Source organism: Cydia splendana, chromosome 15 (assembly GCF_910591565.1).
Source record: "Cydia splendana chromosome 15, ilCydSple1.2, whole genome shotgun sequence".
Lineage (NCBI taxonomy): Eukaryota > Metazoa > Arthropoda > Insecta > Lepidoptera > Tortricidae > Cydia > Cydia splendana.
The window spans coordinates 13912047-13926159 of NC_085974.1; the positions used below are offsets into that span (position 1 = coordinate 13912047).

The 14113-nt window shown below is 39.9% G+C and overlaps 2 protein-coding genes across 2 annotated transcripts in view; one reads left to right on the forward strand and one right to left on the reverse strand.

The window, feature by feature from the left end:
- The first annotated feature begins 237 nt into the window (after nucleotides 1-237).
- LOC134797777 (UPF0047 protein YjbQ) lies at nucleotides 238-5904 on the forward strand. The gene is made up of 4 exons (XM_063770143.1): nucleotides 238-565; nucleotides 805-941; nucleotides 1967-2095; nucleotides 2988-5904. Exons 1-4 carry the CDS (start codon nucleotides 409-411, stop codon nucleotides 3060-3062), a joined length of 498 nt encoding a protein of 165 aa, XP_063626213.1. The 5' UTR covers nucleotides 238-408; the 3' UTR covers nucleotides 3063-5904.
- The window catches only part of LOC134797366 (uncharacterized), a 40283-nt gene continuing 31850 nt past the window's right edge, over nucleotides 5681-14113 (reverse strand). Inside the window, exons 22-28 of the mRNA XM_063769588.1 lie at nucleotides 12653-12820; nucleotides 12090-12241; nucleotides 11311-11471; nucleotides 9241-9397; nucleotides 8054-8113; nucleotides 7246-7417; nucleotides 5681-6610 (exon numbers count right to left, since the gene is read on the reverse strand). Of these exons, the coding sequence (XP_063625658.1) occupies nucleotides 6561-6610; nucleotides 7246-7417; nucleotides 8054-8113; nucleotides 9241-9397; nucleotides 11311-11471; nucleotides 12090-12241; nucleotides 12653-12820 (920 nt within the window). The 3' untranslated portion in view covers nucleotides 5681-6560. The remainder of the gene's footprint in view (nucleotides 6611-7245; nucleotides 7418-8053; nucleotides 8114-9240; nucleotides 9398-11310; nucleotides 11472-12089; nucleotides 12242-12652; nucleotides 12821-14113) is intronic.

The window sequence follows — 14113 nt, forward strand, 5'->3', positions numbered from 1 at the left end:
GCTTTTGTATGATAGTTAATCAGATGTAATTAAACAGTTCATATAATTAAATTAATTTATATTAACAATACACAAAAGTTTAATTAGAAAATAGTAGCCAGGATTGATAAAACTTGCAATGTCCTAATTGGAATTTATGAATGAAATTCGTATTGGACTGCTGATATTTTTTTTACTGGCAACTATTCGATTTTGTTTCTCTTTCGTTTAACGACTGTTTCACCTTCCCGCAGAAAATAGGGTGTCGAATCTGTCCTATAACCTCCGCTATATTTATTACTATTTAAAGATCGAAGATGAATCTTTTATGATAATTGTGGTTCAATTCGTGTAAAGGTTTTATTAAGTGATGTTGTGTAATATCGGTTGCGTTCTTGCGGTCATTCTGTAGCATTTGAAAAATTAAACATGGCCTCGAACCGAGGACTTCAGATCGGGTCCGCGTGGTTTCAACGGAAGCTGAACTTGAGGCCGCAGCACCGGGGCGTGCACCTCGTCACCGAGGAGATCCTCAAGCAGGTGCCCGAGTTGTCGCTATTCGCCATCGGACTCTGCCACATCCAGAGTGAGTACCACTATACGCTAAGACGTCGCTCCTGCTTCTACATTGCTGCACCCCCTCCCACTTGTCAATTTGCCCTACATTTTAATCTCGCGCGATTTTTGGTTTATGATTAAAGTAATGAAATTTGCATCAATGTCGATAACGCAGTGGTCATATGACTATAGTAGTAGGACAGTGCGTGAAATGTCAAAATGCGTAACGTATATAAACCGGCTGACGAGAGGGCACGTTGTTTTCAGTTATGCACACTTCGGCGAGTCTCGCGTTAAATGAAAGCTGGGACCCAGACGTACGAGACGACATGGAGATGATGCTCAACAAAATCGTGCCCGAGGGACTGCCGTACCGCCACTCCTGCGAGGGCCCTGACGATATGGTAATAATCCACACTTATCATAAACATTTTGTTTTGATCTTCCCTTCTATGATGACAATTCAAACTTAGAACATTCTCAGAGTGTCAGCTGTTTGTTTATGCCATTTTAATTGTCACTTGTTTGCTAATTTGTGAGTCTTGAAGGTGACCCATAGCATATTATATGTGAATGCATAGCTGTAATCTCTTATCAGCTATCAAACATAATATAAGCAAAACCTCTGGCTTCAATTATATTGTTGATATGCTGTGATATTATCAACTTTCTTATCATTGTGACCTTGTTTATTAGTGTGCCAAATCTGATGACATAAGGCAAAAAATAATAATATTGTTTTATGAAGTGTCCTAATCATGAATCTTAAGATATGTTTAAGAGAATCCGGCCTTCACCGCTGGAGGGCTTCGTCACTTTTTCTTTAATATATGACATCTATTTCAGTTTATAATTTATATATAGTAGTGTGACTACTTAAAAAACACAAATCAAAATATTTAATAAAATAATTTGATTTGTTTCCAAAGTTGTGACTTTAAAGAAATGTTATGAGAAATGGTAACCCAATTAATTGACCATTAAGATATTATGTCACTATACACTTTAAATGACAATTTAACCTTACGCCTTTGCCTTATTGCAACTGAGAAATTGACATTCGGTTACTTAATAATGAATTCTAGTGACATGTTAAAACTGTCATTTAACCAACCCTCACAATCATATTAGACCGAGGACTAATGGGCCACATATTTGTCTCATGAAGTGAATGTATAGAATGATTATTTATGTTACTATATAAAGTCACTCAATATAACGTTTCACTCCCTATTTTTGCCTGTAATGGGTTTACTTTAATATTAATTTCTCTCTATTTAACGAAAACTCTCTATAATGTCAAAAAATGTCAGGTCCCTTGAGTGTCGCGATATAGAGTTTACACTGTATTATTAAAGCGTAAAATAGTGCAGATTATCTCATTTTATTGGAATATTAGTAACTAAAAAGAGAATCTGTTGTCCCACAGCCGGCTCATGTTAAGGCGTGCTTCTTGGGTTCCTCTCTCACAATTCCCATCACGGACGGGAAACTAAACCTGGGCACATGGCAGGGTGTGTGGCTGTGCGAGCATCGGAATCACGCGGGCAGTCGAAAGGTACGAATCTTTTAACTGTACTACCTACTATACTTTTATTTCTCACTTATGTTTGGGATATGATAGTATAAGAACACAGGCTACCTACTAACTATGTAATTAAATATTGATTGAATTAGTTTATGTTAGTAAGAAACCTTCACCAATTATTGTATGTTGAGACAATTAAAATGTTGTGTTGTGGGCTATACTTTATTGGTTACTTTTGGGCTTAGCCATTCAATACTTTATCTTGCTAACTAAAAATAATAAGTTTTAAAATTTAGGTATGGGAAATGATCATTTATAAAAAATTAACTTGTCATTTCTGAAGTCAGAATGTGTAAATTATTGGCACATAATTAAGGTAATTAGCTTACACAGCATTTATGTTTTAAATTAGTTTTAGTTCCTTTTGTTTACTACTGTAGTGTGCTGTGAGTTACTGTTTCATATTTTATCATTGAACAATCAATTATATAAAGCATTTGATGCTTTTGTAGATCCCTGAGACAAGATACATTTGCGAAAAAAATCAGATAAGTCAGAAATCTTACTACCAGAGTATCAGTAATCAATATAAGGGGTAGCATAGCATGATGTAATTTGTAATCTGTTGCAATATAATTTTGGGTTGCAAGCTAGCTGGGTGTGTTTCTTAAGTTAGGAACCAGAGAAAATAATGAAATTAGTATTCGGTACAAACATATCTGTAAATCCAAATCGTCTGGTATGAAGATTGTAACAGCTGTGTTGTTATTGGAGAGTGCAAATGCATAGCGCATTACTGATATCCAGACTAAATGGTAAAACGCTTAAACCACATTTCATGTCAATGTTCAAGTCATATTCGATGTAGTCTTAACAATGTTTGTTTTGTTTGTATGCTTGGACTACAGCCTCTTATCCGCAGGTGGTGGTGACGCTGTCGGGCTGCCCTCGGGACTCGCCGCTGTCGGCCGCGTCGCCGGCGTCGTGCTCCAGTTAGGAGCGGGGGGGGGGGCGCGACCCCCCACACGCACTCGCACTCGCACGAGCGCGTCTCGTCCAAGACCAGGAGGTAAACGGCGACCAGTCGTAGACGAAGAGATACGCGACAATATGTACATAAGATTAATATTTGTCCCCGGGCTCGCCGCGGCCGAGGCTGCGGAGGCCCGCGCGTGTAATATAGCTTTTATAGGAATTGAATGACCTCGGCGGGCCCCGGGCCGGCCGCAGCGGCCGCCGGACGGTTTTAACTAATTGTTGTTTTGTTGTTGCGACTTGTCGATATGTACATAGCTGGCGCGGCCCGCGCCGTAGGTTCCATTGTTGAGATGGTTGATGTGGCACCCACTTTTACCGTTAATCTTACTGAGATAAGGGCGGGGACGGTTTGTATCGATTGACTTTTCACTCCTGCACTCGTTCAATATTTTCCAAGTTCACCGGGAGACACTATATTTTTTAACATGACCGCACGTTAGGCATTTTTATGAAGTCGGACACTCATTTTACTATACCAATTTTGTATGTAACGTACCGGGCCGACGCGACGTCGTCGGTCCCGTAATGTAAGAGCTGCGGTAGGTTATCTAGTTAAGTGTGCGTCTACGATAGCTCCCTTCTCTCTCCGTGTTAGGATAGTCTATACTAGTACGTGAAACGAGTCCATAGCTTTAAATGTGTCACGCCCGTTGTATCAACGGGTCCTTCGGGGCGACAATGAGCTAACCTTCAGTACTCCTAGGTGTAGTTGTATATCATTAACTTAAGATCATGTAAGTGCCTCGGATTTATGGGGTGGTCATCTAATCGTGTGAGTCGACGTTACATGACATCGACCGGCTTGCTCTACACTCTTGTCTTTAATTGCGAACGATTATATTTTCACTTACAATATGTACGTAATAGATTAAAGTTTTATTTGGCGACGTGTATAAAAGACGCATGTGTATAGTTGTATGTCTTCCTATGTAAGTTCGATCGCGGTAGAGCTCGGTAAGTGGTTGGGATCACGCCTCTGTTCCTGATTCGGTATTAGGGTATTCGGTATCACCTTATCCGGCCGTCTATGTTACTTAAATAAGGTAATTTATACTATAAGAGGTCTGAGAATCCATTTTAGGCCTCTCACTAGAGCAGGGGTTCCCAACTTTGTCTGCGTCGTACCCGTCCTGACGACGAGATTTTTTGTGCCCCCTTTAGATTTTGCGGTGGCCAAAACACCAAGAAAATCTACGAGATTTCTTGATTGTCAAAATTCTCTGCGTCCCCCGTGCCATCGCGATACGCGCCTACTATTGGGAACTCCTGCGCTATTTAGAGCAAAGCGGTCGTAAGACTAGATAGTGTAGTGAGGATCGATTGCTTTCGAAAACGTTCCGGGAACGATCTCAGTTCTGTACATTCCGTTTCGCATTCCGCTTTACATGTCCCAACGGCGCTTGTGTGGCACAATTTTACACATGAGACTTAGTTAGGAGTTAATAAATTATAAATAGTAGGTTACGGTGTAAGGCACTGAGCGGCGCCGCTTAGACGTTTTGATACCGCGTGTACAAAGTTAGATGTCTCGGACATGACCGGTCTCACGGACCTTAGACTTACCTCACTTAGGCAGCTTGTACGTTCATACTCGGCCTTTTAGACTCACCATTATAATATCGACTATACCGGTTATTTTTAAACTTGTTTATCTTATCGACTAGTTATTTTTGAATCGTTATAAACAAAGCTTTGAGCTTGTCTTATTAGTTGTAAAGGGTATCTTTATATACTTCACTTGTGCTGTTTGACGATGTCATATTTTCGCATATTGTACGGTTTTTCATAATTCGTATTCTTTGTAATACCTAAGTTTTTCTCTTTTGATAGATTCGGGGAGTGGGCTAAGGGAAGGTTAAGTGCTTTTTAATACATAATTAAGTAAGGGATGTAAATATTTTTTGCATTAATATAATGTACATGAGCATTAATCCGTGTACATACTGTTCACGTGTAAAAACGTTTCAAGTGCTATTCGTGTATGAGTGTTAGATAAGCCACTGCCATTGAAGATTTGCCTCTTGTAATATACTCGATTTATTTTTGTCACGAAACTATTATCGGTTAATTTCCGCTTTGTTATAGTATCAAAAATAGTAAAGATAATAAATATCCTAAGTAGAAGTTTTCCAATGAAGAATAGCGACTGGCTCGCGTAGTTGTAACTCTCGTTTGTTTTATCGTTAAGTGTTTCACCTCGGGACACCGTTGTTTTTGTTGTTCATTATATAGCTTATAGATTGTCCCAGTTTAGGCTGTTCAGTGACAACGAATGTGCTAGTGTTACCTTTTAAGTGGTCGCAAAATTTAGATTCCATTGTGTTCCTTTTGAGGACCTACAAATGTTTTGCAACCGTGTGCAATTGTGCAGTCCCTTTCATAAATGCCATTTATTTGTCCTCCTGTGTATGATGCAATGAGTGTTTCACAATTTCAAATATATTATTAAGCGTAACAAATTCACTATAAGGGCACGAATTTTATCTAATTATTTAATCAGTATGATTAATTTGATAATTAATATATTTATTGCACATAGGAAACGAGGTTGTAATCATGATTAATAAAATAACCAAGAAGGGAGACAAATAATTTGTGTGTATATTATTTAAGATCAATTATTATATCAATATTGTATGATTGTACAGTGGTCGGTCACTACTTGCTGGTTTCGTGCTCGTGCTCACTCAGTGACGTCAGCATTCTGTCGCAATCAAATGTAATTGTATCATATTACTTGTACAATATAAATATATAGATCCACAATTATGAAAGAGATTAAATATTTGCAAAAGTTAAAACATGAGTTTTATTTTAATTGCTAAGTTAAATTCAGTCGTATTGCGGCACGTTTACATTAGGCCACATTTCCCAACAGTATCTAACGCTCCGTCTTACGTAAGCGAACAACTCGCGAACGCGACGCGGCGCGGCGCGGCGGGCCCAAGGCGTTCGCGTTCGCAAAGAGATCGCCCACGTAGGACACAATAGGTATCAAAGGATTGATTCACCCCGCGCCGCATCGCTTCGCATCGCGTTCGCGTGTTGTTCACCTACGTAGTACGCTGCGTAATCACTAACAGCAGGCTTCTTGCCTACTGTCAGCCTAATGCAAACATCTCCAAGGTGCTTTTCCGTTTTATAAATGCTTCACAACTTCACATATACACAGAAGTTTATTTTTATCTCTATTTGTTAAAAAGAGACTTCCACTTGTTGTATTACAGGTTATATTACTATTCCTGGGGCGCATTTTCAAACCTACAAGTTACAATTTTACTGGTGTAAAATGGCAAAACTGACCAAAATGCCGCTCATTATACGTGTGTCAAACGCCGTTTTCTACCCGTAAACTTGTAGCTTTTAAAACTGGGTTCTGGTAGGTATAAGAGCACCTTTACATTGGGTTAGTTGTTGTTAAGGCTACACTACACTAGATATTTGGCATCTTCTGTGCTCACGGCGCCATCTCCGCGCTGGTGATGTTGTGAGGTCCGGGGCCTGCGTCTGTGGATGATGCAATATTTATTAGCCTAACTGTAATATTATAGGATTGTAATGCCTCACAAAGACAAAACACAACTACACAACATACACACGTTGTACAACTAAAATTTTTTTTTACTTATGTTTATAGTCAATTATGGTCTATGATTCCTTATAAGGAATTTCTCCCATCATCCACATTAAAAATCCGGAGCGAACAACACTATTGTGAGGAAGGTCTCCACAAATAGTGCGTAAATAAAACACCGCGTGCAGTTACGGAAGGGTACTTTTTCTTAGCTCGTCAAATTATACTGCAGGAACTTGGATATATGGATATAGATAAGGATACTTATGGATATATGGGGCATTATCTATGAAAAGGGACCTTATTGTCGATGGCGCTTACGCCGCACAGCGTCGCGCGGCATTGTATTTATATCGGAGCATCGTTAATAATGGCGTAAGCGCCATCGACAATAAGGTCCCTTTTCATAGATAACGTCGCATATAAATTTACCCAGTAGCAGACAGTTCAGTTCGCCGTTCAGACGATCCAGCTTTATAGTCATGGGTCACATGGTTAAATTCTAGTTATTTTTCGTAGCTTCGCCAATGCCGTTCACCTACGCAAAGTTAGTGCGAGACATACACACCTTCAAGTTTAACTTTAGTCTGCACCGTGTCCATACTGTCCTTCAGCTTGTCGAGCGCGTCTCCCAGCCCCGTCTTGATCTGCCCGAACTCCTGGGTGACCAGGGATAACCTTCCCAGCAGGTAATTCAGGTTATCGTTTACTTCTGTCATCCGCGTCGTGATTGTGCTGACCTGTGTTCAAATAATCAAGATATCATGCGTAAAATCAGTACATACTACATACTGATACCGACAGAAAGATGTTACAAAACTTCCGCCATAGAAAGTGAAAATTCTTAAAATTACCAGGCTGGCCCAAAATTACGTTAACAAAAAATTTTAGGGACTTTTTTCTTAGGGTGGTATTCCACCTGACCGTGTGTATTTTGTCTCACATTTTGCTTAATGAAAGTGTGAGACGCAATGACAATGGACTAAGATATTGGGCAGATGGAATACCACCCTTACACATCACATCATTTACGAAATGTGATTGAAAATTTAAACTACAATCATTTAACTAAAACAAAATATTATCTTTAAAATATTCTCGTTTAGCTTTGATACACAAACGCAAATGTTTGTTAAAATTACCAACAATATGCTCTTGCGAAAAAAATTGTGAACGTATTTTTGTACCATTCTGCATAAGCGTATAAGGTGACCCATTTAGAATATTTCGCTTCCATGGCTTAACTCGCAATCGTTGTTGCCAGTTATGAATGTGTATTGAGCTGTTATAAAATGTTGTGTTTGACAGAAACAATTAGATTAATGGACGTTGTAATGGTCGTTATTTCTAAAGCTATAAAGTCTATAATTGATTACCTTTCCTTTCATGCCGTCCAATGTCGTGGCGGTAGTATTTACATACTGGTCGGTCTGCTCCTGTGGGAATAAGGATTTATAATAGAATTAAAGGTTAACGCATAGATGTCAAGTCTACAATACAATGCGCGCACTCCTACTCTCAAAGGTTAACTTCGAAGGTATGTTTATTTGAAAAATTATTTTTATTTCACACCTATTAGCACCATACCACCATAAGAGTCCTAAATGCGGCTTTTACATATTTGTCGTCCAGACTATCGTTGCAGTTGCAGTTACGTCGCAAACAGAACATAATTGCCGGTTGGTCGCGCTAATTAAACTGTTGCTTGATCGCAAGCACGACGTCGCGACATGTCGCCGACGCCAAAACGGCGGGTGAATATACACCAGACAGTAGATTGATAAGTGTGCAAGAACCCTTAATTCTGGTTTACGCCTCATAAAGTGTTTTTCCATTGCTAAAGCCCCATGAATAAAATATGCGGCAACTGTTTGTTCTGCGCGTAATGACGAGTGTTAGTTTACGTTACTTACGTTGTTAACAACGCATTATGGACTTTAGGTTTGATGGTAGTAAATAAACGCAACGGTAGGGTTCTTGTAACATGTTAGCCGCGTTCTTGGGTGATAACGTTTTGTGTCGACGCATGTAAATGACTAAGGTTTTGTGTGAAAGGGTTATTTACATACACCTAGACGCGACCTAGCTAAACTCGGCTGGGCTTTGTTAGGTCAACTAGGCTACCCAAGCTTACCACACCAGCTCGGAAAGTCTTACTTTGCACTGCAAAAACTGATACCAAAGTTGCATTTTATTCACATGTGAGGCAAAGTAATCAAATGCAAATTTTGAGTTGTTTTCTTGTGTTTGTTTTTTTTCTTATCGGGCATATATTAGTCCACTGCTGGACATAGCCCTCCCCTAAAGAGCGCCGAAGCGCCCTGTCTTCAGCTTGCCGCATCCAGCATCTGCCTGCAGTCTTTCGCAGATCGTCATCCCACCCGGTCGACACAACCACACAACTTTGCCCCCATGTAAAACAAATAACTTGGTATTACTTACACGCCTTAGGTATTTTTCTAATTTTTCCTAAGTTAACAGACTACGGCTCTGTTTGAAGTCCTGAAGATATTCTAACGATGGGTACCTATAAACGCCAAACGGTAGATTGAAATACACTTACAGTGAGTTTATCCAACGACCGCTGGTTGGCGGTCATCTGCTGGTACATGACGCCGATCTGCCGCCAAACTTGCGACATTTCCGATTCAATCTTGGCGCTGGTGTTACTCAGGGCTGCTGCATGGTTCTCGATCATCTTCAGCTCTATGCTGTCAAATCTGTAAGTTTAATAAGGGATTAATATTGATCACCACCGTCATGTTTCATTTATTAGAGTTCTACTACGCACTCGAAAGGTAAGGGATTGTATATAGGTACCTACATTTGAACTCTACCTACCTACATTTACCTAAGGCCTGTCCACGAAAAAAAGTGGTCGGTGTTATAACGACAAATTAGAAAAAAATCTAAAAAAACAATTTCATGGGCTATTTAAATTAAAGTTTTATTAGTGTTCTTTAAAATTAATAAACCTGTTTAACAAATTAACACTGGTAAAATGCCCTGACTTTGCTTCGGACTCCTTCCATCAATCTCTGTACATCACTTTCGGTCACCTTTTTACATGTCGTATCCCACATTCTTTTGAACTGTTGCTCATTTGTAGCAATTATACCACTATTTTTCAATTTTCTTTTCATTATTGCCCAATAATGCTCTACCGGCCGGAGTTCTGGGCAGTTTGGTGGATTTACTAATTTCGGTACAAAGGAGATATTATTTTCAGTGTACCATTCTAAAACAGATTTGGCATAATGTGAGGACGCTAAATCAGGCCAGAATATGACAGGCTCGGTGTGGTTTCTTATAAACGGCAATAAACGTTTTTTCAAACACTCTTTCGTGTAAATGGATTGGTTAATCGTACCCGTAGTAACAAACGATTTGCTTTTTTGACCACATGTACAGATGGCTTGCCAGACAAGGATTTTTTTTGCACATTTATCAAGTTTTTTTGTTGTAATTTTTTTATCGGCATTCCCTCTTTGATTTTCCACATAGAACTGCAAACCTGGTAATTGCTTAAAATCTGCTTTCACGTATGTTTCGTCGTCCATCAAAATACAACCAAACTTCGTCAAATATTTTGTATACAACTTTCGAGCCCGGGTTTTACATAATTTATCCTTTGTAGCATCGCGATTAGGAACTGTAGTTGCCTTGTACGATCGTAAACCTGCACGCTGCTTGATTTTTTGGACATACGATTTCGATACCTTACATTTTCTGGCGACGTCACGGACAGAGAGAGTTGGATTCTTCTTAAAATGCTCGATTACTTTTTTTTGCCTTAGTTTTATCAGCAGGACCGCGTTTTCTACCCGAACCACCTTTTCTTGAAACAGACAATCTGGACTGATAATTAGCCAATACCTTTTGCACGGTTGACTTCGGAACTTTTAATAATTTGGCTAACTTTCCTTGCGATATACCGACATTTTGGTACACGATCTTTTTTCGGATGTCCAGTTGGCTAGACGACATTTTATAAATGTTACGAATTTATAAACTCCAAATAGCCCTAAACGATAGTTTATTCTTCCCGCTATCTAACAATCAAAGTGACAGATGTCAGTTGTCTTTTATTTTATATATATTTTTAATTAAATGCTGACTACTTTTTATCGTGGACAGACCTTACCGTTGCTCATTTGAATTGAGCAAGCTTCAATTAAACTTCATCTTCTGATTGTTAGAATTTTAACAGTGAAAGGGCAAAGGCAACAAAGAGATAAATTCTTGAGTCGAGTACAAAATAAGATAATTGTGTGCTTTCGCAACGAAAATGTTGAAAAATGGTTCTTGGTAACAGTAACAAAGGTCCGCCTAGATCTGGTGAACGCGCCACGAATGTGCATGCTCACGTACGTTGTCTGTGCGTGCGTCGTACTGCATTGCATACCTAATACTATTTGTAGCGGGAGTGCAGTTCGCAAGTAATCCGCGAATGGCGCGCTATCTATGCGTCGACCACCACTTCCACTTCCGCCACTTCGTTCGTTCGTAACTTTGTTTGCCTCTCTATCGGTCGAATATACAAGAGCGACAGAAGGGCAGATAACGAAATTTCGCGGTAGGCCCTCTGGACCCACCATAAGATGAAAGAAAACTTCAGATGTTTGAGTTATACCTGTCGCTAACAGATTTGTTGAGCCGTGAGCCCTGCGCGCGGACCAGCTCTCCTACTTCAACTAGGATCTGGTGGACGCCGTACTCGATACGCTTCTTCGTCGCCAGTACGTTGTCCGCTGTCGATTGCATCACGTGCTCGTCCTTTGCCAATGCTTGAACCTAGACAAAAACGCATGTTTAATAGAGGTAAGTACAAGAAACTTCATATAAAACCATTTTAAGCCTGGAAGAAATCGCAGTTCTCAAGGGAAAAGCAAAATAAACAAGGTAAGTATTTACCTTTACACCTGCAAAGGAGTTGTACCCACAGATATTTATATGAATGTTCTCTGTGCTCTGAGGTTGTACCATTATTTCCTTACTAAAGTCAGTTGATTACCTACTCGCTTGCCACCTACTGATGTGCTGGACTGCCGACCGATTTCCAAAACTTTCAATAGGTAAGTGACTAAATGTGGGGATTAGGGAATTAACTTTTCCATTTTAAGGATTTCTATTTTTTAGTTAGGTTTAGTTTTAGTTATTTTATGTAACTTATAAATGTTACTTAAGTATTAAGTTTGTATTATTTACATTATAAATATAACTTAAATAACAATGTATTTCCACAATGAAACTTTCCATTACATATGTGTCGTATTCTTTTCCAGAAATTTTCTAGATATTTCCAACTGTTAGAAAAATATTTATTACGGAAAAGGAACAAATGCTTCACTACAACAATGCTATGCTCTCCTCCAACGTTTATTTTTTCCTAATATGAGATATTCACTGTACCTCTGCATGAAGAGCGATGTAGTTCCTAGAAATATCTGTAAGCGCTCGCTCGCTCAGCGTGTTCCCTTGCGTCAAGCTCTGCTGGATATCCTCGTTGGTTCTCGTGAGACGGTCGCTCAACTCCCGAAGCTTGGTTACGACTTTAGATACACCTGTGGAAAATGGTTATCATTGTTAAATTGGCCTTGGGACTTTTGAAACGTGTTTGATCCGGTTCGAAGGACCAACTTAGGTATTTGATTTGACACAAGACCATTTAGCAAATTATACCCGTATCTAATGGATACATTGCAGACCCGTATACCCGTTAATACCCTATGCTTTTCAGATACAACGTGCGCAGAAATACATTGAAACCGACTCCACACTATCACATCAGTTTCTACTTGAGTTGCAGGTAAGGTATTATGAGTATCTAATCTATATACTCACCCTGCTCGTTATTCTCCATGAGACTAGCGCTGGCAGCAGCGACGGCGTCCAGCGTCAGGTTGGTCGACCACCGCAGGTCAGCTAGCCGATGCAGGTCCTTCCACTTGAGGAGTTGGACGGTGAAGACTTACCCTGCTCGTTATTCTCCGTGAGACTAGCGCCGGCAGCAGCTACGGCGTCCAGCGTCAGGTTGGTCGACCACCGCAGGTCAGCTAGCCGAGGAAGGTCCTTCCACATGCTCTCAGCGTCGCCGAGGAGTTGCTGTATCTTCTTCACCTCCTTCTCTTGGCGTTCCATCACTGTTAAAAGAAATATTTTACTGGCATAGAAATAACACTTCCGAATACCCGCGAAATAAATATAATTTGGGATCCCGAGCAAGCGACCTCTCGCATTATTCAGCAGAGTCGAGGACATGAGGGCTAACACAGAAACATTGCTACTTTTTATTTCGGGATGTTTACGACATAGCTATGTTGTTTACACCTCTTGGCTCATAAAGTCACGCCAAGTGACATCGTTGGGGATTACTTGTCTGCACCTATATCGAATATTGAAGTTAGGACTAAGGCGAAGCAATCGCAGACTTTTCCTATTCCAAGTGTCGACCTCGTACAGTGTCATAGTTTTGACATTGGAAATGTCTTTTCGTTCGCTCCAGTATACGGTCCGATTTCACGAAAAAGTGCGATCCCCTTATATCTCGGAAAGTCGTGAAGATATGATATTAAAAAAAGGCTCAATAGACGCATAATCACGAGAGCTGTAAGGTGCAAAAATAATTATTCGAGAAAGTCAAAAACGAAAAAAGTTATGGTCGAAATAGTGAAAATAAAATTAATTTTTTTCCGAATTTCTGATTTTGGTGCTCGATAATTTGGAAACGAAGAATGATATCAAAAATTTGAGAAAAACGGCTCTGGACAATTTAGTCAGCTAGAATTTGAGCCTAAAACAAAGACGATCGGGTTAAGGGTTTGCCCTGTAGCCTAACCTTAAAATAGTCAAAAAGTCAGAACGACGTTTTTCACATGATATTTATGACTTCCATGTTTCGCAGAGTTTGTTATCGGTGTTTGTTGTGAATTATCGGGATTATGACGGCAGAATAACACTTGCACTGCGTGGGCTATCAAAATCGCTGCAGATTTTTCTTGGTCTAACTCTATCTATCCTGTTTGAGACGGGCGTACATAACGTGTTCACTATTCGACAATCTATGCATTCTTGTGGTGGTGGAAATAGAAATAGAGATAGAGATAGAGATAGAGGTAGAGGTAGAGGTAGAGGTCGAGGTAGAGGTAGAGGTAGAGGTAGAGGTAGAGGTAGAGGTAGAGGTAGAGATAGAAATAATTTTATTCGTGAGCACAAACACAAAATAAAAACTTATACAGAGAAACATAAAAAAGAGAAAGTGCCACGAAATGGCCTCACCTCAGCATGTTGCTGGCGGCTGCTAGCAGATAGCTGATGCTGAACCCTGGCAGTACCTAGTGGAGCTCGGCTTTAATACAACATAAGCACACGCTGTTTTGGTCATCGGACTAGTCTCGATGTGCACTTAGGAGAGTAGTACCCAAGATAGAGCTGAT